The sequence below is a fragment of the Alosa sapidissima genome, chromosome 24 (assembly GCF_018492685.1).
Source record: "Alosa sapidissima isolate fAloSap1 chromosome 24, fAloSap1.pri, whole genome shotgun sequence".
Taxonomy (NCBI): Eukaryota; Metazoa; Chordata; class Actinopteri; order Clupeiformes; family Clupeidae; genus Alosa; species Alosa sapidissima.
The window spans coordinates 14528348-14542765 of record NC_055980.1 but is presented as its reverse complement, the minus strand read 5'-3'; the positions used below and the strand labels follow the sequence as shown (position 1 = coordinate 14542765).

The window sequence follows — 14418 nt, the reverse complement described above, 5'->3', positions numbered from 1 at the left end:
CTTCCCACAACCCTCCTGCACCACCTATGGGTCAGACGAGTCATTCTCTTCCTCCGGCATTACAAATCACCAGAGGAAACGATATGAATGCAGCCTACATCCACAGTTCCGGTGACATCCGCAGAAATGCACAGATTGTTGTTCAACCATGAAGAGGAATTTGTGAATTTGTTTTTGCTTTTCTGTTCTTTTCTGTTCTGTGGTAAACTGATATTTCTCATCCATATAGACATTTGTACATTTCTTTCTACACAGAAAGAGTCAACACTCTCAAGTTCTATATTTTCTAATTAGTAATCATGACGTGCCAAAATGTATCCTTTAAGTCTGAAATAATTTTAATTGTCTTTATAATATAAACAATCAAACAAATGATCTGAGATAAATGACTTGCATATTCAATCAGCTTTTTATGACAGCCCACATTGTTCAAGGGCAAATTGTTGCAAAAGAAAGGTTTTTGTCTCCATGAACAAACATGGCAAATCTACATTCCAGCTTGTTTCCGGAGCACTGTCCCCATATGTAAAAGGTGTTCCCCTCATAAAAATAACAGCACTTTATGGAGTCATGACGGGAAAGCCACACCAGAGAGAGAGAGAGAGAGAGAGAGAGAGAGAGAGAGAGAGAGAGAGAGAGAGAGAGAGGAGAGAGAGAGAGAGAGAGAAATTTCATTTCAGGTAGCATCTGTGTATTGGGGAGGGTGGGTGGGCAGGATAGGAAGGAGGACAGGGGCTGTGAGTGGAAGGGGGAATGGGGGGGGGGGGGGGTTGTTGGCTTCTGAGCATGGAGCCGGGGCCAAAGGGAAATAGTGCCCCCTACCTGTCTGTAGGTGGAGATGATGACCTCACGCAGGTGGTAGTGCATGGGTGTCATGGTCTCGCTGACGCCGTCCAGCGCCATATCCACCTCCCGCTTCATGCGGTGCCCCGTCGGGCAGTAGCCTCACCAGCTGCATCACCACCTGGCATGCAGAGAGAGAGAGAGAGAGAGAGAGAGAGAGAGAGAGAGAGAGAGAGAGAGAGATACCAATAGGTGAAAAATTGATGTCAGAGTCATGCATACAGTATACTCTAAAAATGTCTTAGGATGTAGTTGTCACCAATGTTGTAATTAAATCTGTGCATATACATTTCCCCCAATTAAACAGCTGAACAACAGGTGCAGGTGCACACTCTCACATACACACACAAGTCTACCCGATCAAGGCCTTCAGTGCAGTCTAAAATATGCATTTCATGTTGGCATCATCCTGTTCAGATGATAATGTTCCAAGACAAGAGCAGCAGCTAGAGTGCCCTCCACTTGCAAAGAGTGACCAGCGAGACTGTTCAGCTGAAGGGAGGGTTGTGTGTTTGTGTTTGTGTGTTGTAAAGGAGCAGTTGCTTATAAACAAACAAGCCAGCAGCTCAGAGAGTGGGAGAGTCCCACACGGGCAAGACCTTTGCTATATGCATTGATCTCATGTCTGTGTGTGTGTTTGTGTGTGTACAGTTTTGTGGGGGAGGGGGGGGGGGGGGGGGGGGCTGAGCTCCTCTTAGTGTCTGGAGATTTGGAGCTTTGAATTTAAATGTGTGATGTGGCACAGAGGAGTAGTGTGCGTGTGTGTGTGTGCGCCTGGAGAACAGAGGCGGTGTGGCAGGGGTGATGGCTGCCAGCTCCAGCGCTACTGGGAATATCACCGGCCACCAGGCACCACTTGCCAGGCCAACATCAATGCCAGGGCCTGGCTTTGGCACGGGCACTGCACTGCACTGCCACACCGCTGGCATTATTTAAACCATGCGACAACCAGCCAAACAGGCCATCCGGATGAAATGTATCCGACACATGGAGACAAGAATCAGACAGAGACGCACGCACACACGCCGAGCATGCACACACACACAATCGTATATTCACAACTATATGGTAAACGTGCTAATTACCAACCATTTCGTTCGAAAATTCTAAAACAACGATGTTTTTTTAATACTTCAAAATAACATTTGCTAAATGAACCTTACATTTTTCAGTAGCCATAGGAGTGTAGATTTGAACCAAATCTGGTTTGGTTCTTACCATGCTCGGAGTTTAGTACTGGGCTGGTGGGTGCTTATTCCCAACCTTTCTGACGCACAACAATTAGCCCGAGAATTCTCTTCGCATTCAAAATTCCACTGGAGCTCCAAGCGCTACACGCAGCCTTACAACACAAGGTACATAGCTAATTTAGATAAAACGTATGGTGTGGGTGCTTGCGTTTCTTTAGGAATCCGCCGTCTTGCTTTGTATAGAAATTAATATTAAGTGACACATACACGTAAGAGGTTGGACATACGTGACAGTTGGTAATATGTGACGTTACGATATGGGGAAAACAGTATTCACATCCGCACACTACAAAAAGAATCACCTTTGCACCAGAATACTCAATGACAGGTGTAAGGTGCAAGTCGGCCGTGAGAGAGCAAACTAGTGCAGGGACACACACACACACACACACACACACACACACCACACACACACACACACACACCACACACACACACACACACAAGAATACTCAATGACAGGTGTAAGGTATAAATCGGACGTGAGTGAGCAAATCTGTGTGCGTGCGTGCACATACACACGAACAAGCACACACACACACACACACACACACACACACACACACACACACCAAAAACCGTGATTTGGTCTGAGGTAGGGGGATTAGTATGGCGCCTGTGAGCAGGCAGCTGGGCTTGTGTTGCAGACCCCCTGTGCAGACCAGCGCAGTGTGGCAAAATTGAGGATTAAGCCTTGTTAGCAGTTAGCAGGACACTCTGGGGGCACGTCCGTGACGAGGAGCTCGTATAAAACACAAGAGAGTCAGGACCCCCCATGTTTGTGTAAAACTGTGGAACCATGCCAAGCCATCCAAAGCCAAGCTTAAGGGCTGGGGCACCAAACACGGTGTACACACACATACACACACACAACACAGAGCTCTTCCATGCTGCTTCCGTAGGGACAGCCCTGATGGCACAGCCAGTTTACCCCATTGTGTCCCTCACCAGCATACTTTTGTCTTGCTTCACTGAAGTACCCGGCACCCTCAGGACAACGCAGCGCAAAAAAAGAAGTCTCCTTGACAACGGAGTTTCGGGCTGCTATGGTGCCCTGTCAGAGATGGATCACTCCAAAGGGATGGGGAGAGGAGAGGAGAGGAGAGGAGAGGAGAGGAGAGGAGGTAGGGGGGGAGGAGAAAGTGGGGAGACAGATGAAGTATTCTTTGTACTTTCTCACAGGGAATGGATGAGGGGGTGTTGACGTCATTCCCAAGTAAAGTGGCCCCAGCATGGGCACAATACCCTAAGATTTACAGCCCATGGCCCAGGGCCATGTACCCAAAAGCCTCCAAAAGGGAGTGACACAGGAACAGGTGTCCCAGATGAACAGAGGACAAAGGAGAGGAGGTAGGGAACAAGATCGGGCAGAAAAAGAAGAGACAGGCTGGATGTCAGAAAGTCAGAGGGAGAAAGAGAGGAGAGAGAGAGGAGAAAGAGAGGAGAGAGAGAGAGAGAGAGAGAGAGAGAGAGAGAGAGAGAGAGAGAGAGAGAGAGAGGAGAGAGAGAGAGAGAGGAGAGAGAGAGAGCGAGACAGAATAGAGCATGGAAAGAAAAGGAAAAGAAAAACATTACTAAAACCAATAAAAAAAGAAGATTAAGAAAAATATAGCCACAAGCGGCAATTAACGGGGGTCAAGCAGCATGGCAGCAGTTGCAACCACATAGCAGCACTCACAACCAATGGCGCCAGCAGAAAATTTTGACAGGGGAGGCACGCCAAAACGCGTTATTAACGGCGTTAACGTAAACCTATTTTAACGGCGTCAATTTTTTTTTATCGCGAGATTAACATTCTTTTTGGTCTAACAAACTTTGTAGTTTTTTCACATGCTGTTGCAACAACTAGTAACGTTAGAACAACTACAACACCACACAGGATTCAGCTAGACCGGAAACTAAACAATACGCAATACGCTGACGAATGGAATGGAAAGTTGTGCTGCACTTACACACCCCCTTTTAGGGGAAAGATGAATGTTTGGATATAATGGAAACCTATGATGCATAGAAGTGGGGAGCGAAAAGGGCTTATATACTTTCTAAATCTTGAAACAAACGTGAATAAAAGGCACAACATAAGGTTGGTGTAAGAGTTATCTGTGTATGTACTGTATATTGAGGGTATTGGGATTAATGTGACCATTATGTTCCTATTTGTTGCTCTTGCAGTTTGCTAACAGGAGTGTCATGAATTGACATCACCTTTTAAACGAGCCATTGTATGTGTTCATAGCTATAACACAGAATATGCTGTGGCTGTACAAAAATCAGCAACAATGGTCTAGATTGCTGGCACTCTAGGACAAAGCTTCCGAAAACAGCTTGGCATTCAATGAGTTAACTATAGGAATTCAGCGATTAATCGCGATTAAAATGTTTAATCGTTTGACAGCACTAATAGTAATACATCACATATAGCATTTTGGAGCCAAACTCTTCTTATGTGTCCCAATATATTATATCCTCCATTTTAATGCATTTTCATTAATCATTTATTTTAAATGATTATTTTGTTTTCAGAACTGTAATTGGGTAATTGTTATTTACTCAATCAAAACACCACAACTGCACTTTTATTGATATGTGACCCTGCAAGGCGAAACCCGTCGCTTTGGTAAAATTAAAAAAATTAAGTTATTGTACTCACATGAACGGCCATAAACTAAGCTTTCCAACGATATGTACTGTATATTGAGGGTATTGCAAAAAGTATCGCTAAGATAACCGCATCCAGTTGTCATGGTTCTCCCGTCACGATACGCCAGAAGAGGAGAAAATCACCTTTTTAAGTTAATGGTCACATGCGATAGTGTGAGGGCACAGTTATTTTTAGCCTTACGGTAGCGTGACTTTGAAGCAGTTACATAACTGACTATGTGCAGTTTCATCAACCGTGCCGTGAGTCTTTTTCTGCCCCCTAGTTAATACCTGGGACGGTCATAAGGTCACTATAGAATATAATAAATAGGGAAGTAGGGGAAGTAAGGGAAGAGGATGTTCGGTGCACACAGATTGTGTATACTTTTAAAATGTGCTACGTCAACGGAAAACTTCTCCTGGTCCCTAAAATGATGCCAGGATATTTCTAAAAAGTTTGTGCTTTTGACCGTTCGTGCCCTAAAAGGCAAGTCTTTTACATTCATATTCAGTTACATCTGCCAAGAACTGAGCTGACACATTGACAAATTTTAACTCTACCGTAAACCCTTATAGTGGCGTGGATAAAGGGAATGACCGCTAATGTGTTGAATCTTCACCTAAATAAAGTCTTTGATCTTTGATTTGGAAAGCAAGGAAAGCAAGTTCATTATTTTGGGCTGCTATTAGAAAATATTAGAATTTCAGCCCAAAGTTGGATAACATGTAGCCTAGCTGACGCCAGACCTCATCTCATTGAGATGGGGTCTGGGAACTACACAGCGTCTGTACGTAGCTCATAACTGCTTCGATGTGTTGTCATCATCTTGCTGTCCCCTCTCCGTTCTGTGATTGGTTCCTTCGTTGAGGTGAAAATTTGGTTCATGGAATCCAGGCTGCCTAGCAGCGTGAATAAAATTGTGCGTGTATGGCAGCATGGGGAAACCCAGGCTAGATAACATGTAGAATTTTACTGCAATTTCAAAACCGGATCACTCAGGATCCGCTTACTGTACAGAGGAATGTTTTTTTTTTTGTTTTGACCAAGGTGTTCGTGAGTTATACCACCGAAAGTAATGGGTGTGGAGATGGACGAAGCGCTGTGTGCACAATGGAAATGCCATGTATATCCAACGTTAATTTTCTCGTGAACCGTTCATCACAACACCTAGCCGTTAAAGCAACACCAAAGAACTTTCCCTCTGTCGCACGCACGCTATTTGTTTATCCATCATCGGCTTTGCAAATAACGATGTCCACAGACAAGGTAGAATATGTTGCACGATTTATAAAAGTATGATGTATTGCGACATCAGATACAAGTCAAATTTGTAGTTTCTTATGTCTCATTCCATCGAACTACAGATCCGCTACCCGATCTGGCAAACTTACATAGTTATAGCCGATAGAGGGCCGCAAAGTGAATTCAGAAGTGCCGTTCACCCTGTTACAAGTTGATGAACCACTGAAACGATTTTGGAAACATTATTTTAAGGTACAAAAAACTCTTTGGTGTTGCTTTAACATCATGGGATAGCTCAGGTTCTGCTCTTTCACGTGATATCTGTGTATCTGTAATTTGTGTGATAAGTACTCCGTGAGCAATTCAACAGAGAATAATGGGTGTGAATTTGGACACATTTTTGTCCGTCGGCCACATAGCCAGGGGTGGCCAGAGTTTATGTTGTGGTGGCCGCGGCCACCCCAAGCCACCCGTGCTCACAACCAATTTTGAATTCAGAAGTGGCAGTTACAGAAGGTCACAGACAAATGAGGAATTAATAAGTTATTTCTAACCCAAGCAGTTGTGAGATGTAAGCTAAAACAGTGCTTATTGGAGTGTCACCCTTGGGATCAATTTGTTTAATATTTTGTAGCTTTTAAGTGCCATTGTGAATTATGAATGAGGATCGGCCAGTGATATTTTCCATCTGTAAGGTGGCACCTACATGGCTAGTTTGTAAAAATTTGCCCGGGTGTCATTTTTAAAGATGGTGGCAATTAAGGATATTTCTGGCTAAAGTAGCTAGCCCAGCAGCAGCCATCAAAATAAACTGTTTCTATGAAAATCTGCCGTTCAAGCTGGCAAATATTGGCTACTGAATTCTGATTGGCTCTTCACACTTCACTTCAGCACTTTTGCCAATTTAAGTAAATGGGAGCATGTATAAGTATACCAAATATCAGATTTTTGGTCAAGGCAGTCCTACAGATATTGACATGTAACTTTGAAACGGAATGGCAAAACGTCATGCCAGCATTGCCTGGAAATGATGTACACCAAATTTCGTGAGAATCAAATGAATGGCTGCAGACATTTTAATTTCATATTCAGTTTTTCAAAAATGGTGTGACAATTTGGCATACGGAATGGATGTGCTAGATTAGAAGGGTTTCCAAGGAATTAGATGGAGATTTTGAAAAGAATTCCAAACACATGAGCCAAAGCATAAATGTGCTTACTGTAATGCACCCTATAGACCATAATTGGTAATTTCCTTTTTATGTGATTCACTGATTTGTGATCTGTAGTGAAAATGTGGTGTGTGTGTGTGACTTGTTCTAGCCTGTGCCTGGCATGTATGAGTGTAGTGCCTTAAAGCAATTTGTCACATCGCGAAACCATGAGACTTTCTGAATGTGGTGTGTGTGTGACTTGTGGCCCTACCACTTTTACAGCAGAAGCCAGAATTACAATACTCTGTACAATAAACAGCAGAGCTCCTGCAACTTTTCTGATTTGACCCCTGAAGATAATCTCCACCAAGAAAAAGTTGTATAAATATACATATTTAATAATATTTTATTATTAAATATTATTTATTATTAAATAATATTTATTTTTAAAGTGAAGGCAGAGCCAGTCTTTGCAAAAGCCTAGTCATTCCAATTAAGCACCTTCAGCACCAGAGGGCAGACAAGAGAATGCAATGAAATCCTCTGAGGTTTTTCTTCAACTGCCCTTGTGTCCATCTGCAGCAGCAAGACCCACATTCCCACAGGCCTTATTTTCTCTCTCCACCCCCAACTCTCTCTGTATCCACACAGCCATACACAGAGTAAGCACATTAAACATGTTTGTTTGTTTTTTTTAACTCAAGGCACACTCTTAGCAGATGGCAGATGTAATTGAAGTCTGTACTGTATAAGTGTTGTGGTGTGTGTGAGTGTGAGTGTGAGAGAGAGAGGATGGAGTTCTAAACACACAACTTTTGACAATATGTTTGTTCTGTCTGTTGGACTGGACGCGTCTATGCATATATTCTAGAGCACAGCAGCTCAACTGTGTCTGGGTACAGTTTGATAGTAAGCAGTTTGAGTGCGGACCAAGAACGGGAGAGAATCATACTCCGGCACGGTACAAGTGAACCATGCCTAGTGTAAGTATGCCCTTATAGTCAGGTACACTTCATCTCCTATCTTTCACAATGAGTGACAGAGTGTGTGTCTGTGTGTCTGTGTGTCTGTGTGTCTGTGTGTCTGTGTGTCTGTGTGTCTGTGTGTCTGTGTGTCTGTGTGTCTGTGTGTCTGTGTGTCTGTGTGTCTGTGTGTGTCCTACCTCAAACTCCCCCTTTGTGTACTTGGCATCAGGGACGCTCACAATCTCATCATCGGCAAATTCTGGGAAGCCCTGGATGGGAGATGAACATAAATGAAATCCTCATTTGAATGAAAGGAGTTGAATGAGTTGATTTGTGTTTAACTTTTTACTTTGACGCCGTGGTGAAAGTCACAAGGTGGAACTCAACAGAACACAATCTGACACTAAACAAATCTATATACATGGGTCACTTCACAACTTGTTACATTTCAGTCTATCAGCCTTTTAGACACCAGACTTATGACTAATATGGTCCTTGCAGAGGCAGACAAGGAAAAACACAAAATTGCAAAAGCCCCGTTTACTTAAAACAACAAAATATTTATATATTTTTTGTATATATATTTTTTTTTTTTTTTTTTTTAAATGGAGAAGCTAATGGTATTTCAACTTGTGTATATTTATAGTATGCATCAGATTGGTAAACTAATAAAATGTTTGCGAGAGAGAGAGAGAGAGAGAGAGAGAGAGAGAGAGAGAGAGAGAGAGAGAGAGAGAGAGAGAGAGAGAGAGAGAGAGAGAGAGAGAGAGAGAGAGAGAGAGAGTGTGAGTGAGTGTATTTTGCAGCAGCCCGCCTACATTGAAGTGCCAGAGCGTGAGCACGGCGGTGACCATGGCCGTGGTGGTCCTGCCTTTCCCGTTGGAGCAGTTAAAGACGAACGCAGAGCGCGGGTCCTCCGCTAGGCTGCTCTTCATGGCCTCGAGGAGCTGGTCAAAATCCTGGCAGTGAAAACACACGCACACGCAAACGCGCACACACAAACAAACAATTCAAGTTATACAGTTATGCACCGAATTCATTTGTCATCATAATATGTTAAGCCCCCCGTTCCTCGCTCATAGACATACACACTGACAACCATGAAAATATTATGCAGAAAAGGCACCAAATCAATCTGTTTAATCCGTAACCAAAACAGAGACATAGCCCCCAAAAAAGCAGAAACACTGAGGAATTTCCAAAAATATATATTTATACAACACACTGACTCAATCGTCTTCCACAGAGGGTACAAACACAGGCACATTAAAAATTCCATGCAAATTTCCCAATTTCTGTGCCCCACATTGCTCGCTGTGGCAGACAGGCACCTCTGCCGTTTTCTCTCCTCTGAGACGATCAACAGCCTCATTTTGGGCTCTTCACAGATCCTACTATTGCGGCAAACTATTCAAACCCATAAGATGTTTTTAACACCGTTAAAGTAACGTAACTACAGTTACGCCAGGGAGAATAATTAGTTGTCTAATTATAAATACAGTATAAACTATGGTAAGGACAAAGGGGGAGGGCTGGAGAGTTATAAATGCTATTGTTGCTATGAAGACCTAGGAGCTGTCATGCAAATTAAAAGCACTTGCCACATCACCAACCCTCTTGCAAGCAGACTAGCCTTGTAGCAATCTTGCCACTAGAGGGAGCACACAGACTAATGTTTGCTCCCTTGTTATCCTCATGGGAATCCATTCTCTGCTGGATTCGGTTTTCAGGTGTAAAAAAATATGTGCTTATTCGAGGAACAGTTGAACTGTAATCATTGGGTTCACCATGGCAAAAGCTTCCATAAGTGCACAGAGGACAGGCTAGCATGAGGACAAAAGTGCACAGAGGACAGGCTAGCATGAGGGCAAAAGTGCACAGACGACAGGCTAGCGTGAGGGCAAAAGGGCACAGAGGACAGGCTAGCGTGAGGGCAAAAGTGCACAGAGGACAGGCTAGCGTGAGGGCAAAAGTGCACAGAGGACAGGCTAGCGTGAGGACAAAAGTGCACAGAGGACAGGCTAGCGTGAGGGCATTGAATGCCCTCTGCAGTGCAGTAGAGGTACCCTGAGGGGTGCTATGGGCACAGTGATTCGGCCAGTGTGTGAGCGGGTCACAATGACACAATGAGTGGGTGTGTAAGTGAGACAGGAGGAGAGGGGGTGGGAGACTATGGCTGTCCCCTCAGGGCATATGTCTGAGTAGGCATCAAAAGAGCAGACATCTATTTTGATCAAGGGCACAAGAATGTGAGTCCGCGCCCATCTCCAACAGTAACTGTGTGTGTGTGTGTGTGTGTCTGTGTGTGTGTGTGTGAGTGTGTGTACGTACGTGTGTCCTGTGGAACAGAGGAGTCTGGCTCCAGCAAACATGAAATTGCATCCAGAGCTATTACTGCCGTCCTTGTTGAAATTGTATGAATGCCAAAATGCATGAATATGTGAATATGTTACACATGCATGCATGAGTGTGTGTGTGTGTGTGCGCACACGTGTATGTGTGTGTGCCCATGTGACTGTGCCATCACAGGATTAAATGACTACAGACAGGGCCATCGCCCTGACGTCTGTAGTCATTTAAGTGACCGCTGACCACTTTCTACTCAGCCATCACTCAGTCTGTCATCTGCACCTCCATCACTGTCAGGTTGGGGTCAGCCACCAAAACTGAAATGGGCCAGACTGCAGCAGACCATTAGAGAGGATCACTGGAGCTGACCACTCCAGTCACTCTGTTGAGCTCTCAGAAATAGCACCCATCCCTACACTGAACAAAGTCAATCAACACCGTTCTGCTCATCTACCTCATGTATATTTCAATCTTACAATTACAATATTGTTATTAATATAACAATGGCATCAGGAGGCGTGAACATCGACCTTGTACAGCCCTACTCAGTTCAAAGGTCCTTGAGATCCTAAAATAAAGGTATTCTGCATGTGTCATGCTCACGGCTCAAACAGAGGGGTGATAGAGCTTTTGCAGTTGCTGCTCCACGTCTGTGGAACCAGCTCTCCCTGGATATTAGATCTAGCCCCTCCATTTCTGCCTTCAAATCCAGGCTAAAAACCCACTTTACTCGCTGGCCTTCCTTGTTTCCTTAACCCTGTACTCCTGCTCATCCTATGTATTGTGTGTTGTGTGCCCCGATATTGGATAAGGTTTCCTTTTATTCATGTTTTTATGAATATTGTTCCAATGTGTTTTTCTGTATTACTTGTCTTAATCTTTAGTTATCCACTGTACAGCACTTTGGTCAGTTTATGCTGTGTTTAAATGAGCTTTATAAATTAAATTTACTTACTAATATATTACCATTGCACTGAACTGCCTTGCACTATATTTATATTTAAATCTTAAATCTCAGACAATACAGTAATTTCCTGTGTATTAGCTGCATTGTGTATAAGGCGCAGGACAGTGTTTTATGCAAGTTAAAATGAACAAAACCATATTAATACCATATTAACTGCCCCTGTGTATTAACCTCATAGCTGAAGAAATTTTGCGAAATCAATGTATAAGCCACATATAAGCTAATAGTTGGGAAATTACGGGTACTGATATTGCACTATTCCTTCCCTCTCTGCAATTTTGTGTAAATTTGTAAAATCGTTATACTGTACAGTTATACAGTATAACTTAACATATAAAGAATATAGAATAAACATTTATTAACATATAAAGAATAAAAACAGAATGGAGAGAAAAAAAATACTGTTAAGTGAGTTTTGTACTTTGAGAGCAAAGATTAACCGAAGTAAAATTCCTTGTTTGTTTACGCAAACCTGGCCAATAAAGCTGATTCTGATTCTGAATAAGCACTCAGTGGCCCTCGTTTACTTACAACAAAACAACAAACTTACAACCTAAAACATGCAAAATATCAGCATATGAATAGAACAGAATGGAATGGAATAGGCGTTTGGTCATCTCCACGCAAATCTTGCCATTTATCAGTGGTTGCTACACTCAAAGTCCCATTTGTAGCCTACTTTGTGTGTGTGTGTGTGTGTGTGTGTGTGTTGGAGTCTCCTCACCTCTTCCCGTGGTGCACAGCAGTCGTGCAGTGGTACTCGGCGGTACTGCAGGCCCTGGTGCGTGGCCTTGTGCTGGTTGAAAACCTCCTGTGGCGTCAGGCAGCTCTTGAACATCTTCATCTGCTTCTCCTGCTCCATCGTCACCTCCAGCCACTTCTGTGCCGCCAACACCTCTTCCTTCAGCGCCGTCTCCTGTTTCTGTGTGGGAGTGTGTGTGTGTGTGTGTGTGTGTGTGTGTGTGTGTGTGTGTGTGTGTGTGTGTGTGTGTGTGTGTGTGTGTGGGGGGGGGGTGGGGGGGGGTCACAGAGGTCAAGGGTCAGATGGCACCGTGAAGATATGGTCCAAAGGTTTGGGGTTTTTTATGGTGGGTTTTCAAAGCAGAGGCATAAGAGAGAAGTGTGCTAAGAGTATGTGTGAGTGGGTGGGGGCGGTGGCGGTGGCCAACCATACAGTACCTTATGCTGACAACTATACACCCACGACAATAATGCACGCCAAAAGCATGAACGCCATTATACTGGGCATTTACAGATCAAAAAGAACACAGGCAACTGTGACTGACCTGTGTGTGTGTGTGTGTGTGTGTGTGTGTGTGTGTGTGTGCGCGTGTGTGTGTGCGTGTCACCTCGATGAGCTGTGGTTGTCCGGCAGGGGCCGGCACGGGGATGTGCTGCTCTAGGCAGCTGGGCTCGCGCGGTGAGTAGACACACCCATTGGCCTCCAGCACCAGCTCCTCCTGCAGACTGACCCACAGCACGCGGCTGTGCTTCCGCTTCTCGTCCGTCAGGTAGGCCAGCACCGTGCCCGTCGCCTAGCAACGCCAGTCGACAACAAACAAACGAAGTCAACACTGTGCACCGCACCGTTCCACAGGGTTGAGGTTTACTTGTTTTATAAACAGGCAGTGTTAGCATAAGACACTTGAAGTAGAGGAACAGATGTTTTATTCTCGTTTTAATCAGTCTTTTGAATCGATTAAACCAAGGCTTTCACGACTGCATTCATATGTATGCACATATATAATAATATTTCTACAGCATGCAGTGTCACTTTTTATCGGAAAGATAGACAAAAGCATTTGTGCATAGAGCTCCAACATTGCCAAGGAAACACAATCTAATTCCTCACATGCAGTCTCTAACCTCTAGAGCGACCTCCCTCTTTTTGTCTTTGCACCAGTCTTTATTGAAAATGCCAATCGAAGCACAGTGCCGATAACCTTTTTTTAATTTAGCTCCCAAGCGTGTTCACCACGGAAGCATAATGAGACTTGAGGGCTTCAATTTTGCATGGCCTCACAGTCTTGCTGCTTTCCAAGTCTATACTTAAGGGTTCCAGTTAAAATAAACTCAATGTCTTTCACCTGAATCAACTCAACTCAATGTCAGTATTTCCTAATATAAAAAAAATAAAATAATATCACAGACTGAAATCAGGACATTCAGAGCATACATTCAACATCAAGGATATAATAGATGCTGACAGTTATATTTATTGTAAAAGTATAGTTTGAACTGTTAAAGTTAAGGAAAGGCTCATATTGTACAATCATCACCCACAGATTGGCTTTGTCTGACATTTTTCATTTTTGCTCCAAAAATGACAAAAAAAAGTTTTGTTTTTGAACACAGGATAATGAGGGTGCAAAAAAAGATTTGGACAAAACAACAGACCATGAAGTGAAACAATGTCTTTGATATGGTAAAGAGCAGACTTGCCAGATTTGGTATGCACAGGCTGTAACAGACAGACAAACAGGCAGGCAGGCAGACAGACAGACAGACAGACAGACACACAGCCAGGCATTTGGTTTCTTTAAATGACATGAATGTAGCCTTCACAGAAAAACACAGCTGTGAAAAAATCCAGAATCCAAAATAAGTTGGATAAGTTAATAAGTATACTTCTAATTTCTACTTATTTCTATTGTGCACTAAACACAAATAAACCCATTATAATTGAGAGAAAGATATCACCTGATGGATTTACTGTATGTGGCTGATATAAAACCATAAAATGTACAACGTATCCTGCTGCATCTTTTCACATACTGTAGGCTGCATGGGGCATGTGAAAGTGCCACTGCAAAAAATGAATTCTAACCAAGTGTTATTGATCTTATATTAAGATTAAAAAATCTATTTGGTATTGTTTTTAGTATGAAAAGACTTACCTAGCGCCCTCTCAAAAGATCATTTTGACTTAAAATAAGTTGAAGTCTTCTTAAATTAAGGAGTCTTATCAAGACAAATTTGCTCAACGCACTGGCAGACAAATATGCTT

At 43.3% G+C, this 14418-nt stretch overlaps 1 protein-coding gene across 1 annotated transcript in view; it reads right to left on the bottom strand.

Annotated features, from left to right (window-relative positions):
• pald1a (phosphatase domain containing paladin 1a) overlaps positions 1 to 14418 on the bottom strand; it is a 77672-nt gene that overhangs the window by 37915 nt on the left and 25339 nt on the right. The window contains 6 exon segments of the mRNA XM_042082989.1: positions 823 to 930; positions 932 to 964; positions 8293 to 8364; positions 8914 to 9054; positions 12136 to 12333; positions 12761 to 12946. Of these exon segments, the coding sequence (XP_041938923.1) occupies positions 823 to 930; positions 932 to 964; positions 8293 to 8364; positions 8914 to 9054; positions 12136 to 12333; positions 12761 to 12946 (738 nt within the window).